The 19,476-nt window shown below is 60.0% G+C and overlaps 2 protein-coding genes across 4 annotated transcripts; one reads left to right on the top strand and one right to left on the bottom strand.

Annotated features, from left to right (window-relative positions):
• Positions 1-25: 25 nt before the first annotated feature.
• Positions 26-2,812, bottom strand: FBXL15 (F-box and leucine rich repeat protein 15). Of its 3 annotated transcripts, XM_079900812.1 has the most exons (5): positions 2,747-2,805; positions 2,100-2,229; positions 1,773-1,926; positions 921-1,426; positions 99-423 (listed from the first exon to the last, which is right to left on the bottom strand). In XM_079900812.1, the coding sequence occupies exons 2-5, from the start codon at positions 2,150-2,152 to the stop codon at positions 234-236; spliced, it is 903 nt and encodes a 300-aa protein (XP_079756938.1). In that variant the 5' UTR covers positions 2,153-2,229; positions 2,747-2,805; the 3' UTR covers positions 99-233. The 3 variants fall into 3 exon arrangements, with proteins under 3 accessions (XP_079756939.1, XP_079756938.1, XP_079756940.1); XM_079900813.1 differs by having other exon boundaries at positions 26-239; positions 2,100-2,812; XM_079900814.1 differs by having other exon boundaries at positions 1,716-1,926; positions 2,100-2,809.
• A 3,154-nt stretch (positions 2,813-5,966) lies between these two features.
• Positions 5,967-19,227, top strand: PSD (pleckstrin and Sec7 domain containing). Its single transcript, XM_079899556.1, has 16 exons — positions 5,967-6,635; positions 6,910-7,012; positions 7,504-7,864; positions 8,606-9,046; positions 10,267-10,461; positions 10,628-10,708; positions 10,915-11,027; positions 11,653-11,711; positions 11,820-11,909; positions 15,683-15,726; positions 17,179-17,369; positions 17,454-17,524; positions 17,633-17,790; positions 17,950-18,094; positions 18,356-18,499; positions 18,985-19,227. Exons 1-16 carry the CDS (start codon positions 5,982-5,984, stop codon positions 19,213-19,215), a joined length of 3,081 nt encoding a protein of 1,026 aa, XP_079755682.1. The 5' UTR covers positions 5,967-5,981; the 3' UTR covers positions 19,216-19,227.
• Positions 19,228-19,476: the final 249 nt, after the last annotated feature.

A 19,476-nucleotide genomic window follows, 5' to 3' on the forward strand; every position in this document is an offset into this window, starting at 1 on the left:
TGGTCATTTCACAGCTGGGGTGCTGGAGTACTGTGTCTGTCTCTCCCAGCCTCACATCCCCTATCTCCAACAGGGCAGCAGCGCCAGGCAAGAAGGGGTAAAAAGCTCTTTATTTGAAGCTCCAGGGTAGGGCAGGGCACTGGCCTCTCAGCCGAGGCCCCCACAGTTCAGTTTCCCTACGGTTCACAGTGAGGCCCCGCCACACAGTCCAGCTGTGCCCATCGGCAGGCGGGTCAGACCTGCAGGTTGACAAAGGGTGCAAAGCCTGCCATGTCCTGTAGCAGCACCAGGGCCTGATGCAGCGGAGGCTCCACATCGATGTCCACGCCGCGCTTCCGCAAACGGCTTAGGCTGGGCTCGGCCACATGGTGGCAGTGCCGCACCCGCAGCGAGCGCAGCGCGGGGCAGTACTCGGCCAGCGTCCTGGGGGAGGAGCCGGGTGAGGTGAGGGGCGTGAAGCCGCTACACCCACGGTGGGGGAGCCGGCAAAGCCCCTGTCTCCCTCCAGTTCGGGGTATACTTCTTCCCTCCGTATAGAAGGGAGGAGACCCGGTTTGGGGTCATACATTTAATGCGTCCAGTGAACCGGAGACTTCCTGTCTCTGAAACAGGGAACCTGCTTCTCAGCTGTGCCCAGGATTGCAAGGTTTTCCCCTTGTTGAAGAACAGCCAGAAATCTGACTTTTGTACTCTGTATGTGGAATCTCCCAATGTGTAAATACTGGTTCAAAAAAGTTTTTAAACTGTGGGCTCTCTGGCCTAGGCATTCCTAGAGGCCCTTCCTGTTCAGAATGGGGGTACCGTGGTAGCAGGAAGATACAGGAACCCCAGTTCTGCCTTTCGACAACTACAGCCCGCCCCAACCCCCAGAGGCTAATTTATTGCCCTCCTCCCATCCCACCGACCCCAGGCCCAGGCACCTGACACCGTCGCTTCCAACCCGGAGGCAGCCGGTTAGGTCGAGGTGCTGGAGTTCCGGGCAGTTGCGAGCCAACTCCTGGACGGCGACGTCCCCCACATTTGCGTTGACCGCCAGCGAGAGGCTGCGAAGGCCTGCGCCGCGCCTCTGTGCCAGGTACACGATGGCTTCATCCTTGAGCTGTCGGCAGGCGGTGAGGTCCAGCTCCTCAAGGGCCGGACAGCGGTCAGCGAGGCCGCGCAGCGCCAGCCCATCTACCCAGTCACAGTGCGCGAGCGAAAGGCGCTGCAGGCGGGGGCAGCCCTCGGCCAGCGCCCCCAGCGCGCGGCGGCTCAGTTGCCCGCAGCCGGCCAGCGCCACACTCCGCAGCTGGGGATTCCGCGCCAGCACCGGCACCAGATCCTCGTCCGACAGCCATTCGTGACACGGCGCCAGCGCCAGCTCCTGCAGCCCCTCGGCGTCCCGCAGCAGCCAGGCCAATGCGGCCTGCGGGATCTGCGGACCCACCTACGGGCGGGGAAGCACCTCGACTCTCAGCTGGTTACGGGGGCGGACGCTGCCTACCCGTCCCTGAGGAGTGCTTTCCTGGCAGCAGGTCGCCCTCGGGGCTTGCCACCTGACCTCCCAAGAGAGACCCTACGCGCCCTCTGAGTTGATTCCCGGTACTCGCCCTTTGAGAGTACTTCTCGCTGGGTGGATCGCTTCCAGGTCATTCCTAGAGGCCCAAGGGGGATCCCAAAGGGTAGACAGCAGAGCTGGGAGCTGGAGGTTCAGGGCTGGCGACTGGAGGTTAGAGGCGGGGCTGGAGCCGGGGCGGGGGCAGAAGTGGGTGGGGCTCCGGCCCCAGGCTTACCTGAGCGGCGTCGAAGCGGCGCAGCCCGGCCAGGTGCAGCTGCACTAGCGCCCGGAAGGCCCGACTGACGCGCTGCAGCTGGAGCAGCTGGCGCAGCGGCACACGGTTCAGGACGTGTGGGAGCAGCACGTCTTCCCAGGGCAGGTCCAGGAGCCTGCGGGCAAAGGGGCGTTGGCGGCGGCGTCACCGGGTTGCTGTTACCTGCGAGTCCGCCTCCGTTATGCTCCTAAGCCCCGGCTCCTAAAACCGACCCCCAGACCCGGCCCTGGTTCAGCTACCCTCCCCCAGGCCTTTTTTCCCTCTCTCGGCCCCTCCGGTGCTCGGTACCTGACGGCTCCGGGCTCTTGCTCCCCTCCGGACTGCTCCATCGGTGGCTCCATCGGCTGTCTACTGCGCGTGCGCAGTAAGGTCTTCTTGCTTTGGCCTGGAGCGGCCGCAGCGAACCCGCCTACTTTGGCTGTAGAGACAGACCGATTCAATCGAGTGCCGGCTCACTGAGGATCCTGTCTGAAAGTGTTCCGGATGGATCCCGAAACTGAAGGCGAAACAGGCCGGTGGTATAAAGTTAGACCTCGCCTTCTCCGCTACAGGGCTTGAGACCCGAGGCTGAAGAATGCGATGGTGCAGCAGAGACTGGCTTTTTTCGTTTTGGGCTAGTGGCCGCCTCAAAGTGAAGTGATGGGAGGAGCAGGCAAAGCCAAACGTATAAGGGGCGGGGCCAGGACTGTTAAGGTTCTGGGCCTATTTTCTCTGCCCTCTGATCGCGTTTAGCGAGTTTGAAAAATGGGGAAAAACTGTCCAGGCTCTTATTGCCTGGCACGTAGTAGATGTTGCTGAATGAATTGAATGGGGAAAGCTAGAATTTTTCTTCCTTCATCAAGCAAACTTGCCCAAACCTCCCATCCCTGGTTAATTGTGAAGTACAGAGCTATCCAACCCTTTCCACTCCCGGAAGATTTGTAACGGGTTTACACCTTGGAGGGAGAAACGTAGGGTCGAGAAGAAGGACTGTATCTCCAACTGGGTCCCTTTCCTTTACCCAGGAGGTCTAGAGTCCTGAGAAGAATAAGTGTTCAGGTCAGCCCTCCAGGAATACTGCTTATCGGTTGGCCTGGGGGTTTAGTTGTGGGGTCTGGGGCTGGGCCCGCCCTGGGGCAGTAATCCCCCCCCCCCACACACACACACAGAGCTCTGGGCTCAGACTCTGGGTTGCCCTCTCACTGCGTCCCCAGATCCTAGTTCAGAGTCCGCTCCAGGGAACCTCTGGAGCAGTGCTTTCCCCATCATCCATTGGCGGGGAGGATGTGAAGGAGGCCGAGGGCTGCTGCTCTCCCAGATAGCTCCCATCCCCCCACCCCAACCCCCGGCCCCAGCAGGGTTGCACTTTCCCGTCGTGCAACCGTTTCACCTGCCTCTTCATAACGAAAAATGCTTCCCATCCATTATCAGGGCTTCGGCATCTCTGCAAGGTGGGCATGTCTGTTCCGTCACTCCACTTTGAAGATGAAACCGAGGCCCTGGAGAGGCAGCACCTTGTCCGGGGTCAAGCGAGTCGGGATAAAGAACTCAGGCATCCTGGTTTTCCCAAAATCCCTTTCACACTCCTCCACCCTCCCCCACCCCACCCCCACTCCCATGATGCGAGAAGGGAGTAAACAGCAGCGGGGAAGGACCAAGGAGGGTCAGTTTGGGTGAGGGACTTGCTCCCTTTTCCTCCGCCTGCTTGGGGAAGGGTAGCTGGGAGGACAGATCTGTGCTAAGCTAGAGTCAAGTGGGCGCGCACCACCTCGGGCCGCGCGCCTCCGCCCCATCCCAGCGTTGTTCCCGCTTCTGCGCCTGCGCAGTGTGACAAATCTGGCGCTGTCCCCTTCAGCACCACGCCGAGCCCGCGCAGCCCCTCCCCGCGGTGAGCCCCGCGCACCCTCGCCCCGCAAGTTCTTGCGCCCCCTGACCACTCGAACAGACCCCTTCTTCCTTCCGAGGTCACCACTTGCCTGCCCTGGAGTTCCCAAGAAGAGCAGTTGCCCTAGTAACTTTAGCGGTGCTTTCTTAAAATAGCCGGGCCCGCTTCTACCTTGGCCAAGGACACAAGGGTTGCCTGTCTCCCACTTCCTCTAGTCCAGGCGTCATTCCGTCTAACCTCTTACCAGACGGGCAGGATGCCTAACTCAGGCAGCAAGGAAGTTCTTTTTGAAGTCTGACTAACATCCCTTCTGCTGCATCCTGGGCGAGTGGTCAGGGTTGTGTCTCCTGAGTCCTAGTCTTAGAACATCCGGAGGGTTTGAGGCAGTGCTCCCTAGATCTTTCTTCCATAAATTGATGGTTTCCTGGATTTAGGGGGCGGGTCCAGTCTACACCCGTACCGTGTGCTGGCGCGGCCGCGTGCTCGTGGGGGCGGGAGCGCATGTGGCATGTAACAGGTCATGTGGCAACCTCCTAGGGACACGCGTGGGGTCTGGAGCGGGACACGCGTGTGCAGCTGGGTCCTGCGTGCCGCTCGGGGTGGTGGACGAGAGGGACGTGGACACGATTGGGGTGGGTCATGTGAGGGTCTGAAGAACAAACCAGAGGTTCCATACGTCCTCCCCCTCCTCAGGGGCGGGTCTCAGGTTGGCGGGATTGCCCAGCGGGGACCTAGCGTCGAGAAGGGGGGCCAGCCTCCGGGGCTCAGGGCCCCGGGAAAGGGCGGGGTGGGGGGGAGGATTAGCTCTGAGCCGCGCGTAGGGGGGAAGGAGGGACTGAGAGGCGGGCGGGCCTGGAGCAAGCGGGAGCAAGCGGGAGTCGCGCTGCCTTCACAGCTGAGCTGGGCCCAGCCTCTCCCCTGCCTCTCCTCGGCCCCAGCTCCAGGCGAGCAGCGGTGAGTACTGAGGCGGCTCGAGTCCAGGGCTGCACTGGGGGTGCGCTGGGCCCCGATTGAGCTTCAGAAACCTGCCTGGCATGGTTGCTGCTCCTGACCCTTGCCCCTACCCTGCATTGCCACCAGGAGACCTTTTACCCCTTTATGGTCCTTCCTGGGTTGGACAAGATCTGTCATACGCCTGGGGGGTGGGGGGAGAGATGGGGAGAGGGTCTGGTTCAGCCTTCACGCTGCCCCCCCCAGGAACCAGTGACTAGTGGGGGTTGGGGGAGAGGGTGTATGTCCCTGTTTACGGATGTGTGTGAGGATGCATCTGTATGTGTGTGACTGTGATCAGTAAGTGTCTGTGAGTGTCTGATATGCCTGTGTCTCTATGTGCCTTGGAGAATGAGGGCCTGTGTGTATATTTGGGTATCTCTTTGTGTGTTCCTGTTTGATTGCAGTGTGTGTGTAAAACAAGCATGTGCCTTTCCATTACACACATATTTGTTATGACTGTGAGAGTGTATGAGGGTGTGTCTTTGAGCAATGTGTGTGTGTGCCTGTGTCTGTGTGTGCTGGAGGGTGTTGTCTATGAATGTGTTAGCTGTGTACTGATATTATTTGTCCTTATGTGTGTGTGTGTGCATGAGTATGTGTACCTGTATGGAGAACAAGAATGTCCCTTTCCCATTCAGCATGTATGTAGTAGAGGAGGAGCCTCTGTTCAGGCCTTTCTCTTCCCTTTCACCTATGCCTCTCAGCCCCTCATGTCCCTATGTACCACCCCCATTCTTCCTCCCTCTCCTTCCAGGAGGCCTGAGTTCTCTCCCCCTGAGTGAGGGGCTTCTATAGAGAGACTGTGGAAGGTCCATGGCTGGACGATGATGATGGCTGGCTGATACTTCTGGTCCTGAGGGTGGGGTAGCAGTCTTCCCCCTCCCCCACCAGAAGTAGTTCCAAAATGCCACAGGAACTCTGGGCTCACTCAACTTCTGAAATGCCTTCCTCTCTCCTCCCAGGGTGATGCTTAGAGCCCCCAGGCAGAAAGAAAAGGAGCCAGGGGCCCACTGGGGGTACAATTCTTTTCTCTTCAGGCCTCCATGGAAGTAGTCCCAGCAGGAAGACTGATCACCACCCCCAGGGGTGGGATCAATGATGCCATATTCCCGGCGTGGGCTAGACCCCTGGTGCTCAGTGACCCCAGCCAGCTTTCCCTTCCCTGTCTCTGCTCTCCTGTCCACCCAACTCCCCGGCAGTTCACCCCCTCCTCCCCTTCCTCTCTTGCAGGCCTGTCTGAAGAGTATGCTGCGCCCTCACTCCCCACCTGGCCTGGCCATCCCTGCCCCCCCAGCCTGACCCCCGGCCCCAGCATGGCCCAGGGTGCCATGCGCTTCTGCTCGGAAGGCGACTGTGCCGTCTCCCCGCCACGATGCCCACGCCGCTGGCTCCCCGAGGGCCCAGTGCCCCAGAGCCCCCCAGCCAGCATGTATGGCAGCACAGGCTCCCTACTGCGGCGGGTGGCAGGTCCAGGTCCCCAAGGCCGGGAACTTGGACGTGTGACAGCACCCTGTACGCCCCTGCGTGGCCCCCCTTCACCCCGTGTTGCTCCCTCACCCTGGGCACCCTCTTCACCCACTGGGCAGCCTCCACCAGGGGCCCGGAGCTCTGTGGTCATATTCCGCTTTGTGGAGAAGGCCAGCGTGAGGCCACTGAATGGGCTACCTGCTCCCGGAGGCTTGAGTCGGAGCTGGGACCTGGGTGGGGTCTCTCCTCCCAGTCCCACCCCAGCCCTTGGTCCTGGCTCCAACCGAAAGTTGCGGCTAGAAGCATCCACATCAGACCCACTCCCAGCTGGAGGAGGCTCAGCTCTGCCTGGCAGCCAGGGCCCTTTACACGGGCCACCAGCTCAACCTCAGGTTGGAGCAGACGGCCTTTACTCCTCTCTCCCCAATGGGCTGGGGGGACCCTCTGAGCACCTGGCCACATTATTCCGAGGACCTGCTGACACTGGACTCCTTAACCAGGTATGTGATCTCGCTTGGGCTCCCTGGAACCCCAGAGACCCAGCAAAGGCCAAGGCTTGTCTTCTTGGTGGTCTTGGGCCTATCAGCTGTTCACTCTGAATCCTTCAACGTGTGCTAAATCTGCCTCTTTCTTGCCCTCTTTGTTTGTCCTTATGTCTCTGCACCTCTGTCCCTGTCTGTTTTTCGTTCTGTGTTTCTGTCCCGTGTTCTTGTGTCTGTGTGTGTCTGGCTTTATCTCTGGGTGCCTGTGTCTATGTCTCCCTCCTTGGCTTAGGGGGACACCTGGTCCTCACCCAGAGAAGTCTCCTCTCATGCCCAGAGAATCGCTCGAGCCAAATGGGAATTCTTCTATGGCTCTTTGGACTCCCCCAGCTCAGGTAAGGCCTGGGACTGAGGCAAGGGGAACAGGACAGGGCCTTTTCCACAGCAGCCATGGCGGGCTAGGGAGCCTTCCTTTAAACCTCCCCCTATTCTTTCCTGGGCTTCTGAGTCAGCTAATGCCTCTCTAGGCCTCAGTCTATCCATCTGTGTTATGATGGGGGTTGGGGGATGGCAGCTAGGTTGGGCACTTGGAGGAAGCTGGGTAGTAGAGGGAGGGGATGGCAGGATGTCAAGGGTCATTCCTTGGAGTAGAAAAGAGGCTGGTCTCCCTCAGGCCCCTCAAAGCTGTTTGATAAGAACTTGATTTGAAATGAGCTCCACTGGCACCAGGAACAAGCTGAGTTTGTAGCAGGAGGAATGGCGGCTAGACAGTGAAAGAGCTTCCTGCCAGTTTGAGGTAGTGGGGGAGAGTTCCTTCTGAGAACAGAATCAGGACAGGGAGCTGACCTGAATAACCTCCTGACCAGGATGCCTGTGCACACTGCAGGTGCTAAGCCCCCAGAGCAGGCCCCCCCATCTCCACCTGGGGTGGGCTCAGGGCAGGGCTCTGGGGTGGCTGTGGGGCGAGCAGCCAAGTACTCCGAGACGGACCTGGACACAGTGCCCCTGAGGTGCTACCGCGAGACCGACATCGATGAGGTGCTGGCTGAGCGGGAAGAGGCTGACTCCGCCATCGAGAGTCAGCCCAGCTCTGAGGGCCCGCCTGGCACTGCCCGCCCACCTGCCCCACGTCCCGGCCCATGCCTTGGCCCTCGTTCCAGCCTGGGCAGTGGCAATGAGGACGAGGATGAGGCAGGTGGGGAAGAGGATGTGGACGACGAGGTGTTTGAGGCCTCAGAAGGGGCCCGGTGAGTGGGGGAGTGGGAGAGGAAAGTGGCTTGCTCCTTCCCACTGGCCCAGAGCCAGAGCTGGGCTCAAAGGGATGGGAATAGAGACAAGGGTGGGGCCGGGAATGTCAGGACAAAGCGGTGTGCTGACAGGGCGCTGTAGAACTCGGGATTCCGGACAGAGGCCTGAGGCCTGGCAGGGTGCGGGGGGTGTGGGGACCATCAGCAAGAGCCCAGGAGGGTAGGGGCAGCCAGGATAGAGGAGGAAAGTGGTTCTAATGAGGGCCAGGGGCAGAGTGACAGGCCGAGGTCAGAATCAAGCCTGGGGGCACGGGAGCATCAGGCTAGATCCTGGATCCCGGCAGGAGAACGTGGAGTGTAGGGGCCTTCCTCTCTGTCTCACACCCCATTGCAGCCTGGAGCCTCATCTTCTTTTCCTAAGATGTTGCCAGAAATAGAAATGGGATGGCAGGAGGAGAGAGGATCAGGGAGAAGGAGGAGAAAGGGAGATTAACAGGGAGTGAGAGAGGAAGGGGATTGGGTGTTGGGTATGGGTAGGGCTGGGGTGCTCCAGGGTCACTAAATAGCTTGGCAAACCTGTGGTGGGGACCCCGTACCCGGGTGGCTCTTTTCGGGGGCTGGGAGCCTGTGGAAAGGGGATGATAATCCCCTTCACAGAGTCGGTATGAAAGTTCAATGAAATGCTACCTGAGAGCTGTCCTGTAGGCCCCTGATCAGAGATTCTCCTCCCCGCCCCTGCAGGCCAGGCACCCGAATGCCTCACTCCGGGCCTCTCAAGTCGCCTCTGCCCTTTCTACCTGGGACCAGCCCCTTGGCTGATGGGCCCGACTCTTTCAGTTGTGTGTTTGAAGCCATCTTGGAGTCACACCGGGCCAAGGGCACCTCCTACACCAGCCTCGCCTCGCTGGAGGCCCTGGCCTCACCTGGCCCAACCCAGAGCCCCTTCTTCACCTTTGAGCTGCCTCCCCAGCCCCCTGCCCCCAGGCCTGACCCACCTGCTTCTGCCCCACTTGCCCCTCTCGAACCGGATTCTGGTACCAGCTCTGCTGCTGATGGGCCTTGGACACAGAGAGGGGAGGAAGAGGAGGCAGAGGCTGGAGCCAAGCAGGCCCCAAGGAGGGAGCCCCCTAGTCCCTGCCGCTCAGAAGACAGCTACGGGCTGGGGGCAGCTCCCCTGGGCAGGTGAGTGATTCCTTTGGGTCCTCAGACTTGAGGCCCCGGGGCCTCAGACTTGAGGCCCCGGGGCCTCAGGGCCCCAGGAACAGTTGCTCTAAGGGACAGAGCCTGAGTGTGAAGATGTAGTTTATATTCTTAACCCCTGATAGGAGTGGTTAGGGGATACAGATGTGTTTTCTCATTTGGAGGACTACTTCCATTGGCTGTGAGTGGGAGCCCCTCACAGCCTGCCACCTTGGTCTCAGATCCAGTGACTTGCGAAACCATGGTTTAGGATTGAAGGGTCCCTAGAGGACACCCTCCTCTTTCTCTAGAAGGGCCCTTCCCTCCCCAGACAGAGCCCTAACCTGCTTAGAATTCTTCTGATCTTACCCTCAGTCAGCCTGGAGGTTTCTCCCAAAGATGCAGCCACCAGCTTCTCCTTTTGCTTCCCTCCCATGTCACCTCCCCCCTCCAATCTAGAGTCTCTCACCCTTCTCCAGGAAGTCCTTTCACCAGTCTAACCTTTCTGCTCTCCCCTCTGCCAACTACCCTCTCAGTCACTGAAGCCATGGCAACAGGAGGGGGTGGCCAGGGAGACAGGGTTGCCTAGCAACTAGGAGTTTCCGGCCTCTGTCTCTGGGGTGACAGGTGGCTTTGTGAGTAGAGCAGCTGGGGTGGGAAAGGAAGGCAGAAGGAGACAGGGGATGAGGAATTCACTCTGACCCCCAATACCCTCTACCCCAGAGCCTACTTCTTTGAGGGTGTAAGAGAAGGACTGGAGGAGGCTCCTCTCCCTAAAAGGCGGGAAGGGGAAAGACATAGGAGCAGGAAAGTGTCCCTGCTGCCCTCACATCTTTGTCTGCCCCTCCACTGTTCCTCCCTAGCAGTCCATCTATCCTATCTTTGCCCATAGTCTCAGACAGAGAGGACTCTGTCCTGAGTAGGTCCAGTGTGGGAATGGGGAATCTATGTCTAATAGCAAACTTAGGGAGCTTTGGGGAAAGCAGCCAGAACTCCCAAAGCAGCAACATGGACGTGGGTTAGATTTGAGGCAGGACTTCCACAGAGAGGTGGTAATGATGGAGTAGGCTGATGGAAGGAATCTACTTCTCTGGAGAAAAGAAAAATGCCTTCCCCATGTCCCAATCTTCCCTTCTCTGTCTACTGGGTCTGGAGGCAGAGGAAGGATCTGGATGGCCCCCGAGGGCTTGCCCCACCTCTGAGCTGGTGTTCTACCCTGGCAGTGAACCGCCCCTGAACCAGCTCGTGTCTGATTCGGACTCAGAGCTGGACAGCACAGAGCGGCTGGCCCTGGGAAGCACAGACACCTTGTCTAATGGGCAGAAAGCAGACCTGGAGGCTGCGCAGCGCCTAGCTAAGAGGCTGTACCGACTAGATGGCTTCAGGAAGGCGGATGTGGCCCGGCACCTGGGCAAGAAGTAAAGGCACTGGGCTGGGATTGAGAATGGGGGGAGAAGGGATGCATCCTGCGGGCAGCACCTCCACATCCCCTGTATCTAATACCCCCAGGTCTCTAGGTAAACCCCACCTGGCCCCTTGACACTTCCCCTTGAGACTCCACCTGTCTCTCTGCCCTGCCCACAGCAATGACTTCAGCAAACTTGTGGCTGGAGAGTACCTGAAGTTCTTTGTCTTCACGGGCATGACTCTGGACCAAGCTCTCAGGTGGGTGTCCAGCCCTTTGAGGGCAGTGCCTACTCTCCAGGCCTGGTGTGCAGGGCCTCAGTTATGCCTCCTCTGAGCCCCGTGACTCCCCTAAACTGCCCTGAAGTCACCCTTTCCCAAGGTGTCTGGGCATGGCCAAGAGCCAGGGCTGCCTGGTAAGGGGACCTTGGGTAGAGGTGACATGTCCCCTCTTCCCACCTCCCCAGGGTGTTTCTGAAGGAGCTGGCCTTAATGGGTGAGACCCAGGAACGGGAGCGTGTGCTGGCCCACTTCTCCCAGAGATACTTCCAGTGCAATCCTGGAGCCCTGTCCTCAGAGGGTGAGGAGGCCCGGGGCAGGGCATTCCTGGCTGGTCACTGAGGCAGATGGGCACATCTGTGCAAAGCAGCATGAGTGTGTGTGCAGAAGTACCCAAATGCACGAGCTTGCAGGCATGCAAGCATGCATGTATGCAGACAGTACTGGCACGGCTGCACAGATGTGGAACTGTGCATGCGGGCAGGTATAGTGCTAGGTAGGGTCTAGTGTGTGTTGTGAAGAGGCACGTGGCAGGTGTGTTTGCATGCCGTTGTTTGCATACATGTGCAAGACACTGCTTGGCCTGAGTAGGGATTCTATTTGGTCTGCATAACTGTGTGGGGCCCAATGGCTTGCATAGACACAGAGGCATGGTGGTGTTGGGGCAAGCAGTGGGCTGCCCCTAGAACCTTAGGGAGTTAGGTAGGGTGACCTAAGAAGAGGGAGAGGTCCCATCTGAGGGATTTACTGGAAGAGAGGTCTTTGCTCTGGAGGGGTTTGCTAATGGGGTCGGGGACTTACAAAAGTGTGGTTGTGAGCCAAAGGGGTTCCTGAAAGGGGGCAGGGGATGAACTGGAAGATTGAGGAAGATAGATGTGGAAGAGTCCCTGCGAGGTGGCCAAGGCTGAATGTCAGTTCTCTCCTAGACGGTGCGCACACGCTGACCTGCGCCCTCATGCTACTCAATACGGATCTCCACGGCCACGTGAGTAGGGGGGCTGGCGGGAGGGAGCCCGGAGCACCCCGTCCAGGCCCTCAAGGCCTGGGAGGCGAAGGACTCCCCAAGCTCAGAGGCCTCTGTGCCCTCCATTAGAACATTGGGAAGCGCATGACCTGCGGAGACTTCATTGGTAACCTGGAGGGCCTCAACGAAGGCGGCGACTTCCCCAGAGAGCTGCTCAAGGTGGGGGGTGGGGTGGGGCGGGGCAGAGGTCGTTGGAGGGGAGGGACAGGGGACCTGTCAGCAGGCCTCCGAGGGAGGGGCGGGGAGGGGCCTGCCACCACCCAGTTCCCGCTGTGGAAGCCTGAGCTCTAGTGACTCAGCCTGGGGACCGCCCCCTCCCCCAGCCCCCACAAGACTGGCTTTCCCGGAACATGCGCACTCGCAGTCCCAGCGCGCAGCGGGGGAGGGCGGGGAAAACAGTTCTCGAAAACACGTGACCAGCAGGCCCTGGACCTTGTATTTTGGCTTCGTTAGTGCCCCTCCTTAAGTGTTCACTGAGGAAAGGGGTGGGGTGTGTGTGTGTGTAGGTACACCACTTCCCTCCCCGCGCCCAGCCCCCGCCCCACGGTGTACGGCCACAAAGGCCTCTCTGGTACCGCTGCACTGGAGGGACCCGGAGATGGGGGCCCTGAGAAGGACAAAGGCTTTCCGGGGTCCTGAAGCCAGTTAGCACCAAGCTGGGACTACACACTGCGCTTCTGGCTCCTTAGTGGGCAGGCCCCGCGCCCAGGCGCCAGGTCCTGAGGGGTTAGCTACACTGGAGCGGGTAGGATGGGAGGAGGAGGGGGGTGGCCTGGTCCTTGGCTTCAGTCCTCTTCCAGATCGGGTGGCGTTTTATCTGAGAAGGCCTGCACGCCCTTGAAACCCCCAGAGTTGTCAAAGGGGTCTCCCGGCCACCGCATACATGTGACAGCACAGGAGTGTCCTGGGGTGTGTCTGTGAACGTGGGGTATGTTGAGCTTCTGAGTTTGGGAACGTATCTTGAGTGGGGCCGTCCACTGTGAGTTGGGGGGGGCGTCAGTGAGTTGGGGTGTATGCTGACTTGTATATGTGATTTAGGGTCTGTGAATCATAGGGCTTTGACTTGGAGTGTGTTTGTGCTTTAGGGCTTATGATTTAGAGTGTGTTGGGATGTAGGTTGGGTGTTTGTGTGTGTTGGGGTGTATATCTACGAATTGACTATCTGGTTTATGACAGGTGTCCATGAGTAGGGGGTGTATGTCTGTGAGTTAATGACTGTAAAATTTGAGGTGTACCTCTGAATTTGTAGTGTCTGTGAGTTGAGGTGAATGTGAATTGGTGCATCTGGTTAGTTGGGGTGTATGTAAAGTGGGGTGTTTGAAGGTGATTATATACTCGGGCATTTGAAGTATCTGTGGGTCGGTGAGCTGGGTAATTCCACGGCTGTCTCCATCCCGCGCCGCTGTCTCTAGACTCGTGGCCCCTCCTGGCTCTGTAAAAAAGGGCCGCCAGGAGGCGTTCCGACCTTTCTCCTCACCACCGCACCCTGACGAGCCAGGAGAGCGCTCCAGACCCTACAGGGACAGCCCATCTCACAGCCCTAACCTCCCAGCACCCCTAGAAAAGGCCACCGCGCCGCCCCCCCACCGGCCCTCCCAGGCGCCTCCCCCGTGACGGCGCGCGGCGGGCCCTCCTCTCGGTCGGACGCCTCCATTTTGCGCCGTCCCCGCCCCTCGCCCTCGCCCTCCCCTCTCCGTCGGCGCCCACCCCCCCACGCGCTCTCGCCGAGCTGCAGAGCAGACCGCGTCGTCGCCGCCGCCGCCGAGCGCTCCGTGCGTCGGTGGGAGCCGGGCCGGGCCGGGCTCGGGCCGGGCCGGGCCGGGCTGCTCGCGCCGGCTGTCGGGGGAGCCGTCCGCGGGCCGTCCGGGCCGTCCGCGGCCGAGGCCGGACGGCGGCATGGCCGGGGGCCGCGGCGCGCCGGCCGGGCCAGCATGATCGGTGTCAACAGCATCCACAGCAGCGCCGGGCGGCTGCGCTCGCGCTCGCTGTGCTCCGTGCGCTACGGGCGCACCCACCGCGGCGCGGAGACCCTGTGCTACGGCTGGCCGCAGCGCTCGCGCAGTCTCAAGCCCGTGCTCTACACCGACCTGGTGGTCAGCCGCCTGCAGAGCCGCAAGAAGAAAAAGGCGGTGAGGGCGGTGGGGCCGCGGCCCACGCCAGGCTGGGGGACGACCGAGGGGGTTGCTGAGGGCGGCACGCGACTGAGGGGGCGGCTTGAGGGAGGCGCCGAAGGCATCGCAAGCCGAGGGGGGAGCCCGACACGGACAGAGCCCACGGGTAGCCAGGGGTGGGCATGGGGTGGGGGTAGGGCAGAGACCCTCGGATCAAGTTGGGGATCGCAGACCAAAGGGTCTTTGGACCTTCTAGATGAGAGCATGAGACGGAGCTCACCTGTGGGGTTTAGGAATTTTCGAAGGAAGACGTTGTGGGCCAAAGGAAGTGCCGAGAGGGGCAGGGGATGAACTGCAGGGGTGGAGACAAGGACCGCAGGTTGGCTTTCGGTGGCCACTTCACGTCCTGGCCCGAGAGTTGGAGCGTGAGGGCTTAGGGTCTGCGCCTTGCTGAGTTTGGTCGGGGTGGTGCTGGGAGGGCTGAGTATGCACCTGACTGGGCTGTGCTGTGTATGCATCTGACTGGGTTGTGCTGTGGGGTGGAGGTCGTGGTGTACCTGCCCCCCGCCAGGGTGTGCCCATGTGGGGTGCTTGGCAAGCCTTGTGGTTGGGTATAGCAGTGGACAGTGAAAGAGTCAGAGACCGTGTTGTGTGGGCAGTCGGGGCCTGTGTCCCATCTTGGAGAAGGTGCCAACGTCACCACTGCATCCAACTCCTCGCACGCAGGCATCACACGCCACACGCTTAGCCGCATGTGCTGGGGACACACCCACTCACGGACAGGCTGGTGGAAGCGCCCCCACAGTGGGAGGCACTGGTGTGAACCCACGTTGCAGGCTACTCCCAAGAAGAGGGGTCCCCTATGCCACTACTGGAACCCATCCTCTCCTCCGACCACCCCAAGACCCCTGCAGGTCCCCCAGGCCAACTGTACAGAGGCAAGTGACTGGTTCGGGAATTCACAGGGAGTGTGGAGTGTGCAGGGTTTGGAAGCTAAAACTATTGTCTTTTAGACTAGTGTCCACTCTGCAGGAACATGAAGTATGTGCGTGGGCAGGGGGCTGGACCACTCTGGCATTTGGCTTGGTGGGGCTCTCTGGGTTGGGCGAAGATCTCAGCTTGCACTGGGGCTGGGAGCCATGGGAGTGTGTTCTCTGTTAGCCAAGGAGGGAGGTGACAGGGAGAGTCCTGTTCCTGGGCCTCAGTTTCCCCATATGCCCTGTGTGGGTTTATCCTGTCGAAATAGGCCAAAACACATGGTTGGGGAAAGGAGAGCTTCTTAGGCTGCTCTTTTCCATTCCTTCTAGGGCTGTGCTTCCCCCACCCAGGTTCTGAATAGGATGACTCTTAACAATAACAACAACAGCAAAGATAATAGCAGTTGCTATTTGTTGTACATAAACCGCCAGGATGTCCTGTGTTAGTTGCTTGCCCTATGGTAAACGCGTGGTACTTGGACTTCCCTGGCGGTTCAGTGGTTAAGAGCTCCCAGTGCAGGGGTGCGGGTTCTATCCCTGGTCAGGGAACTGAGATCCTGCATGCTGCGTGGCGTGGCCAAAAAAAAAAATAAAACGACCATGTGGTGCTACGTTTGTTCTTCCCATGGAGACTTGTCCAAAGTCATGCAGCTCAAGTGGCAAACCTGGGCCTGGGTCATAGTACCTTGTTCTAGAGCCTGTCAGTCATTACACCCTGCTGCCCATCCCCACCCCCAGTTCTGTCTCCTCCCCCAAACTTGGAGGGAGGGCTCTGAGCTCTGGCATTGGTGCCCCTCCCCCCAGGGTTGACCCCCACCCCCTTGGTTTGTTCCTCCCTCTGCAGGCCTTGTACAGCTCCATCAAGAATGAAAAGTTGCAGTGGGCCATGTGAGTCCTGGGGCGTGTGAGGGGCTGGGATGGGACGTCGGGAAGGGGCTGCCTGGAGAGGTCGAGAGCCCTGAGATGGGCTGAGTGAATCCTGGGGCTGTGGAGCCGGGGAGGCGGGTGAGAGCACGAGAGGCAGTGAGGCTGCCTCACTTCCTTTTTTGGAGGTGCCCGCCTGGACGTGGGGTTCTGTGTCTTGTCTCTAGCTGGGTTGTTATGACAAGCTGGGTTGGGGTGGGTGGCCATTGTCAGCTGGCCTGGGATGAGGGTGCTGAAACAAATGGGGGGAGGTCTCTTGGCACCCAAGTGGGAAAATAGAAGTCTCTGGAAGTAGGGCCCCGACCAGTAAAGGGAGAGCCTCCTCCTGGGTCCTAGGGAGCCCAGAGTGTCACAGAATTGTCTACTCTTGGCAGCCCCAGTGGAAACAGAAAGACTCAGAGTTAAGTCTTGGAAGAGTCTAGTCTGAGGGAGGAGGTCTAGTTTTAGTCGAGTCCCCCAGTCTGAGGTAGAGCCCTCATCTAAACAGTCAATAGATCACTCCTACTTGCTGGTATCTGCTGAGAGTCCAGTCACTGCTCAGTTTAGCTGGGAGCTCCCAGTCTGCAGGAGAGAAGACCTCAGAGGAGGCAAAGCTCAGGACTGGGGTACAGGGGGGATCAGGGAAAGCTTCTGTGAGCATTGGTCTTGGGGCAAGCCTTGACGGAGAGGAAGCATTGTTTGGGGAGAGAAGGAGGGAAGTTGGCATTTGGGAGGCCAATGTGTGGTGGCTGAAACGAGTGTGGGGTGAGGAGACCAAGAGGAGGCAGGCTAGCTGGAATGGAGAGTGGCAGGAGAGAGACAGTGTTGGTGAGGATGTAGTGTAGGCTCCAGGTGGAAGGCAGTAGGGAGCTACTGCAGGTTCTTGATGAGGGAGTGACAAAATAGAATCAGATTCTTTAGATGACAGCTAACAGAGCCTGCAGACCAGGAGGTACTAGGAAGCTCCTTCTGCCACCATGTAGCCAGCAAGCTACGAGTAAAGCCTGGTGCTGGGTGTGGTTGAGAGGCTGATTCAGACATGTGTCTGCTCTGGTGAAGAAGGGAGTGAGGGGTGTGTGTGTGTGTGTGTGTGTGTGTGCAGAAATGGAGAGGATGGGGCTGCGTACACGTGAGGGGAGGAAGGGACAGACGTGGCCCTACCCTTGGGAACTCTAATCTGGGGGCAGAGACATGCTGCCTCGAGGACCCCTGATCTGAGTGCGGAGGTACAGCTACACCCTGGTGCAACCTGGTCTGAGGCCAGAAATGTGGCTCCAGGAGCCTCAGGCTGAGGGGAGCCACGCCCTATGAGAGGGGCAGTCCCCCCAGCCCCTTCTTCACAGACACTGGAGGAGCTTTCCTGGGTGGCAGAGGCCGGGCCTGAAGGGGGGGTCGTGGCTACACGGCCAGCCCCCTCTGAGGTGATCACACCTGCAGAGACGAGGAGGAGCTGAGACGCTCTCTGTCTGAGTTGGCCGACCCCAACCCCAAGGTCATCAAGAGAGTCAGCGGGGGCAGTGGCAGCGGCTCCAGCCCTTTCCTGGACCTGACTCCCGAGCCCGGGGCTGCAGTCTACAAGCACGGGGCCTTGGTGCGAAAGGTGCACGCAGACCCTGACTGCAGGAAGAGTACGTGGCCAGGTGGGGAGGCCTGGGGGATGGATGGGAGTGGGCCTGTCTCAGGCCCCCCTGACTTGTCTTCCTTCCCCCCAGCACCTCGGGGCAAGCGGGGCTGGAAGAACTTCCACGGGATCCTCAAGGGCATGATCCTCTACCTGCAGAAGGTGCGGGGGCCAGCTCCAGGGGCTGGGGCTGAGCTGGCTCAGGGGAGGGAGTAGGGGCGGGCCGAGCTGGGCTGGGACTGCAGCCAGGACGAGATGGGCACCCCACAGGAGGAGTACCAGCCTGGGGAGGCCCCATCGGAGGCTGAGCTGAAGAACGCCATCAGCCTCCACCACGCACTGGCCACGCGTGCCAGTGACTACAGCAAGAGGCCCCACGTCTTCTACTTGCGCACCGCTGACTGGCGGGTCTTCCTCTTCCAGGCTCCGTGAGTGCCCTCCTCCTGCCCATCCCAGACCCCTTCACTCCACTCCCAGCTTGCTCCCATCCCTTGTCCCTGGATTGCCTCATTCCTTCTCAGGCCAGGACTGGCATCCCTGGATGGAACCCTGGGCCCAGGTCCCAGATGGCTGTGCTGTCTCCCCAGGAGCCTGGAGCAGATGCAGTCCTGGATCACTCGCATCAATGTGGTGGCTGCTATGTTCTCCGCACCCCCCTTCCCAGCTGCTGTCAGTTCGCAGAAGAAGTTCAGCCGCCCTCTGCTGCCCAGTGCTGCCACCCGCCTCCCCCAGGTACCCCCAGCTCTGTCCACCTGGTGCCAGCGGGACGGAGTGAGGCAGGCCTAGGCCGACTGCACTCCAGGCCGCTGTGTATGATACATGTAGATGTCCAGTGCGCCAGGACATGGGCCATAGGGGGGCGTGCAGAGGCTGAAATACTGTTGGTTAACCCATACATGGTGCTTTGTTCATCCAAAGGATGGGGCACCTTTTCTAAAAACTTGCACAAAGGCACTGTCTCTGCCAGAGTGACCATGCTCCCCCGGCCTCTAGGAGGAGCAGATGCGGACCCACGAGGCCAAGCTGAAGGCCATGGCAAGTGAGTTGCGGCAGCACCGGGCTGCCCATCTGGGCAAGAAGGCCCGGGGCAAGGAGGCTGAGGAACAGCGGCAGAAGGAGGCCTATCTGGAGTTTGAGGTGAGCCTCCCGGCCCGGGCAACTCTGTGGCTCCTTGCTCCACCGGTGGGACCTCTTTGTCCCCATACAGAGGCTCAGACTAGTGATTCATGGCATGGACTCTAAGAGTGGGACTAGCTAAGTGACCCTGGGCAGACTGCTTAATCCCTCTGAGCCGCGGTTTCCTCTTCTGTGGGACAGGGACAGCATTCCATTCCCCACTAGGGAAATAAAAGGAGATGATGTCTCTTACGTGCTCAGTTTTGCCAACTTTGGTAAAGGCTCAAGAAACATTAGCTGTTACAGTTGACAGTCTAGAGAGAGCCCAGAGAAGGTCACCAAACTACCCAGGGATCATGTCGCAGTCAGTCCTTGGGGGCTTTTGGGGCTTCAGAGGTAGGCAAGAACGTGGCATCTCCTAGCCTTTGGCGTTCCCTCCCTGCTCCAGACGGGGGTGGGCTGGGCAGACGGCGGACAGCAGGCTCATCCCTGCCCCTCTGCCTCAGAAATCTCGCTACGGCACATACGCAGCGCTGCTTCGGGTCAAGCTGAAGGCGGGCAGTGAAGAGCTGGATGCGGTAGAGGCAGCACTGGCCCAAGCCGGGAGCACGGAAGACGGACTCCCCCCCACTCACTCCAGTCCCTCCTCGCAACCCAACACCTCCAGTCAGCCCCGGGCTCAGTGTCCTGGCGCAGAGTCTCGCGCAGGGGCAGGCAGTGGGCGGTGGAAGCCCTGAGTTGAGGGTGGGAGTCGGGGGGGGTGCGGGTGGTGCCCACCAGGCACCTGCATGACAGGGCCCTGCCTGAGCCCGGGCCGGCCTCGGGCCACCTGGGAGGGCCCCTCGGTCCAGGGCCTGACCGCGCCGGACGCGGTGTCCGGGGCAGGGCAGGGCTAGGGCATGGGCCTCAGGAGCCTTAGGCTAAGGGCCCCTCCGAGACCCCCTTTTTGTGATAATGTTTTGCACTTTTTCGTACAGGGAACTGGGACGGGAGGGGCC

Source organism: Stenella coeruleoalba, assembly GCF_951394435.1.
Source record: "Stenella coeruleoalba genome assembly, chromosome: 16".
NCBI classification, from domain to species: Eukaryota; Metazoa; Chordata; class Mammalia; order Artiodactyla; family Delphinidae; genus Stenella; species Stenella coeruleoalba.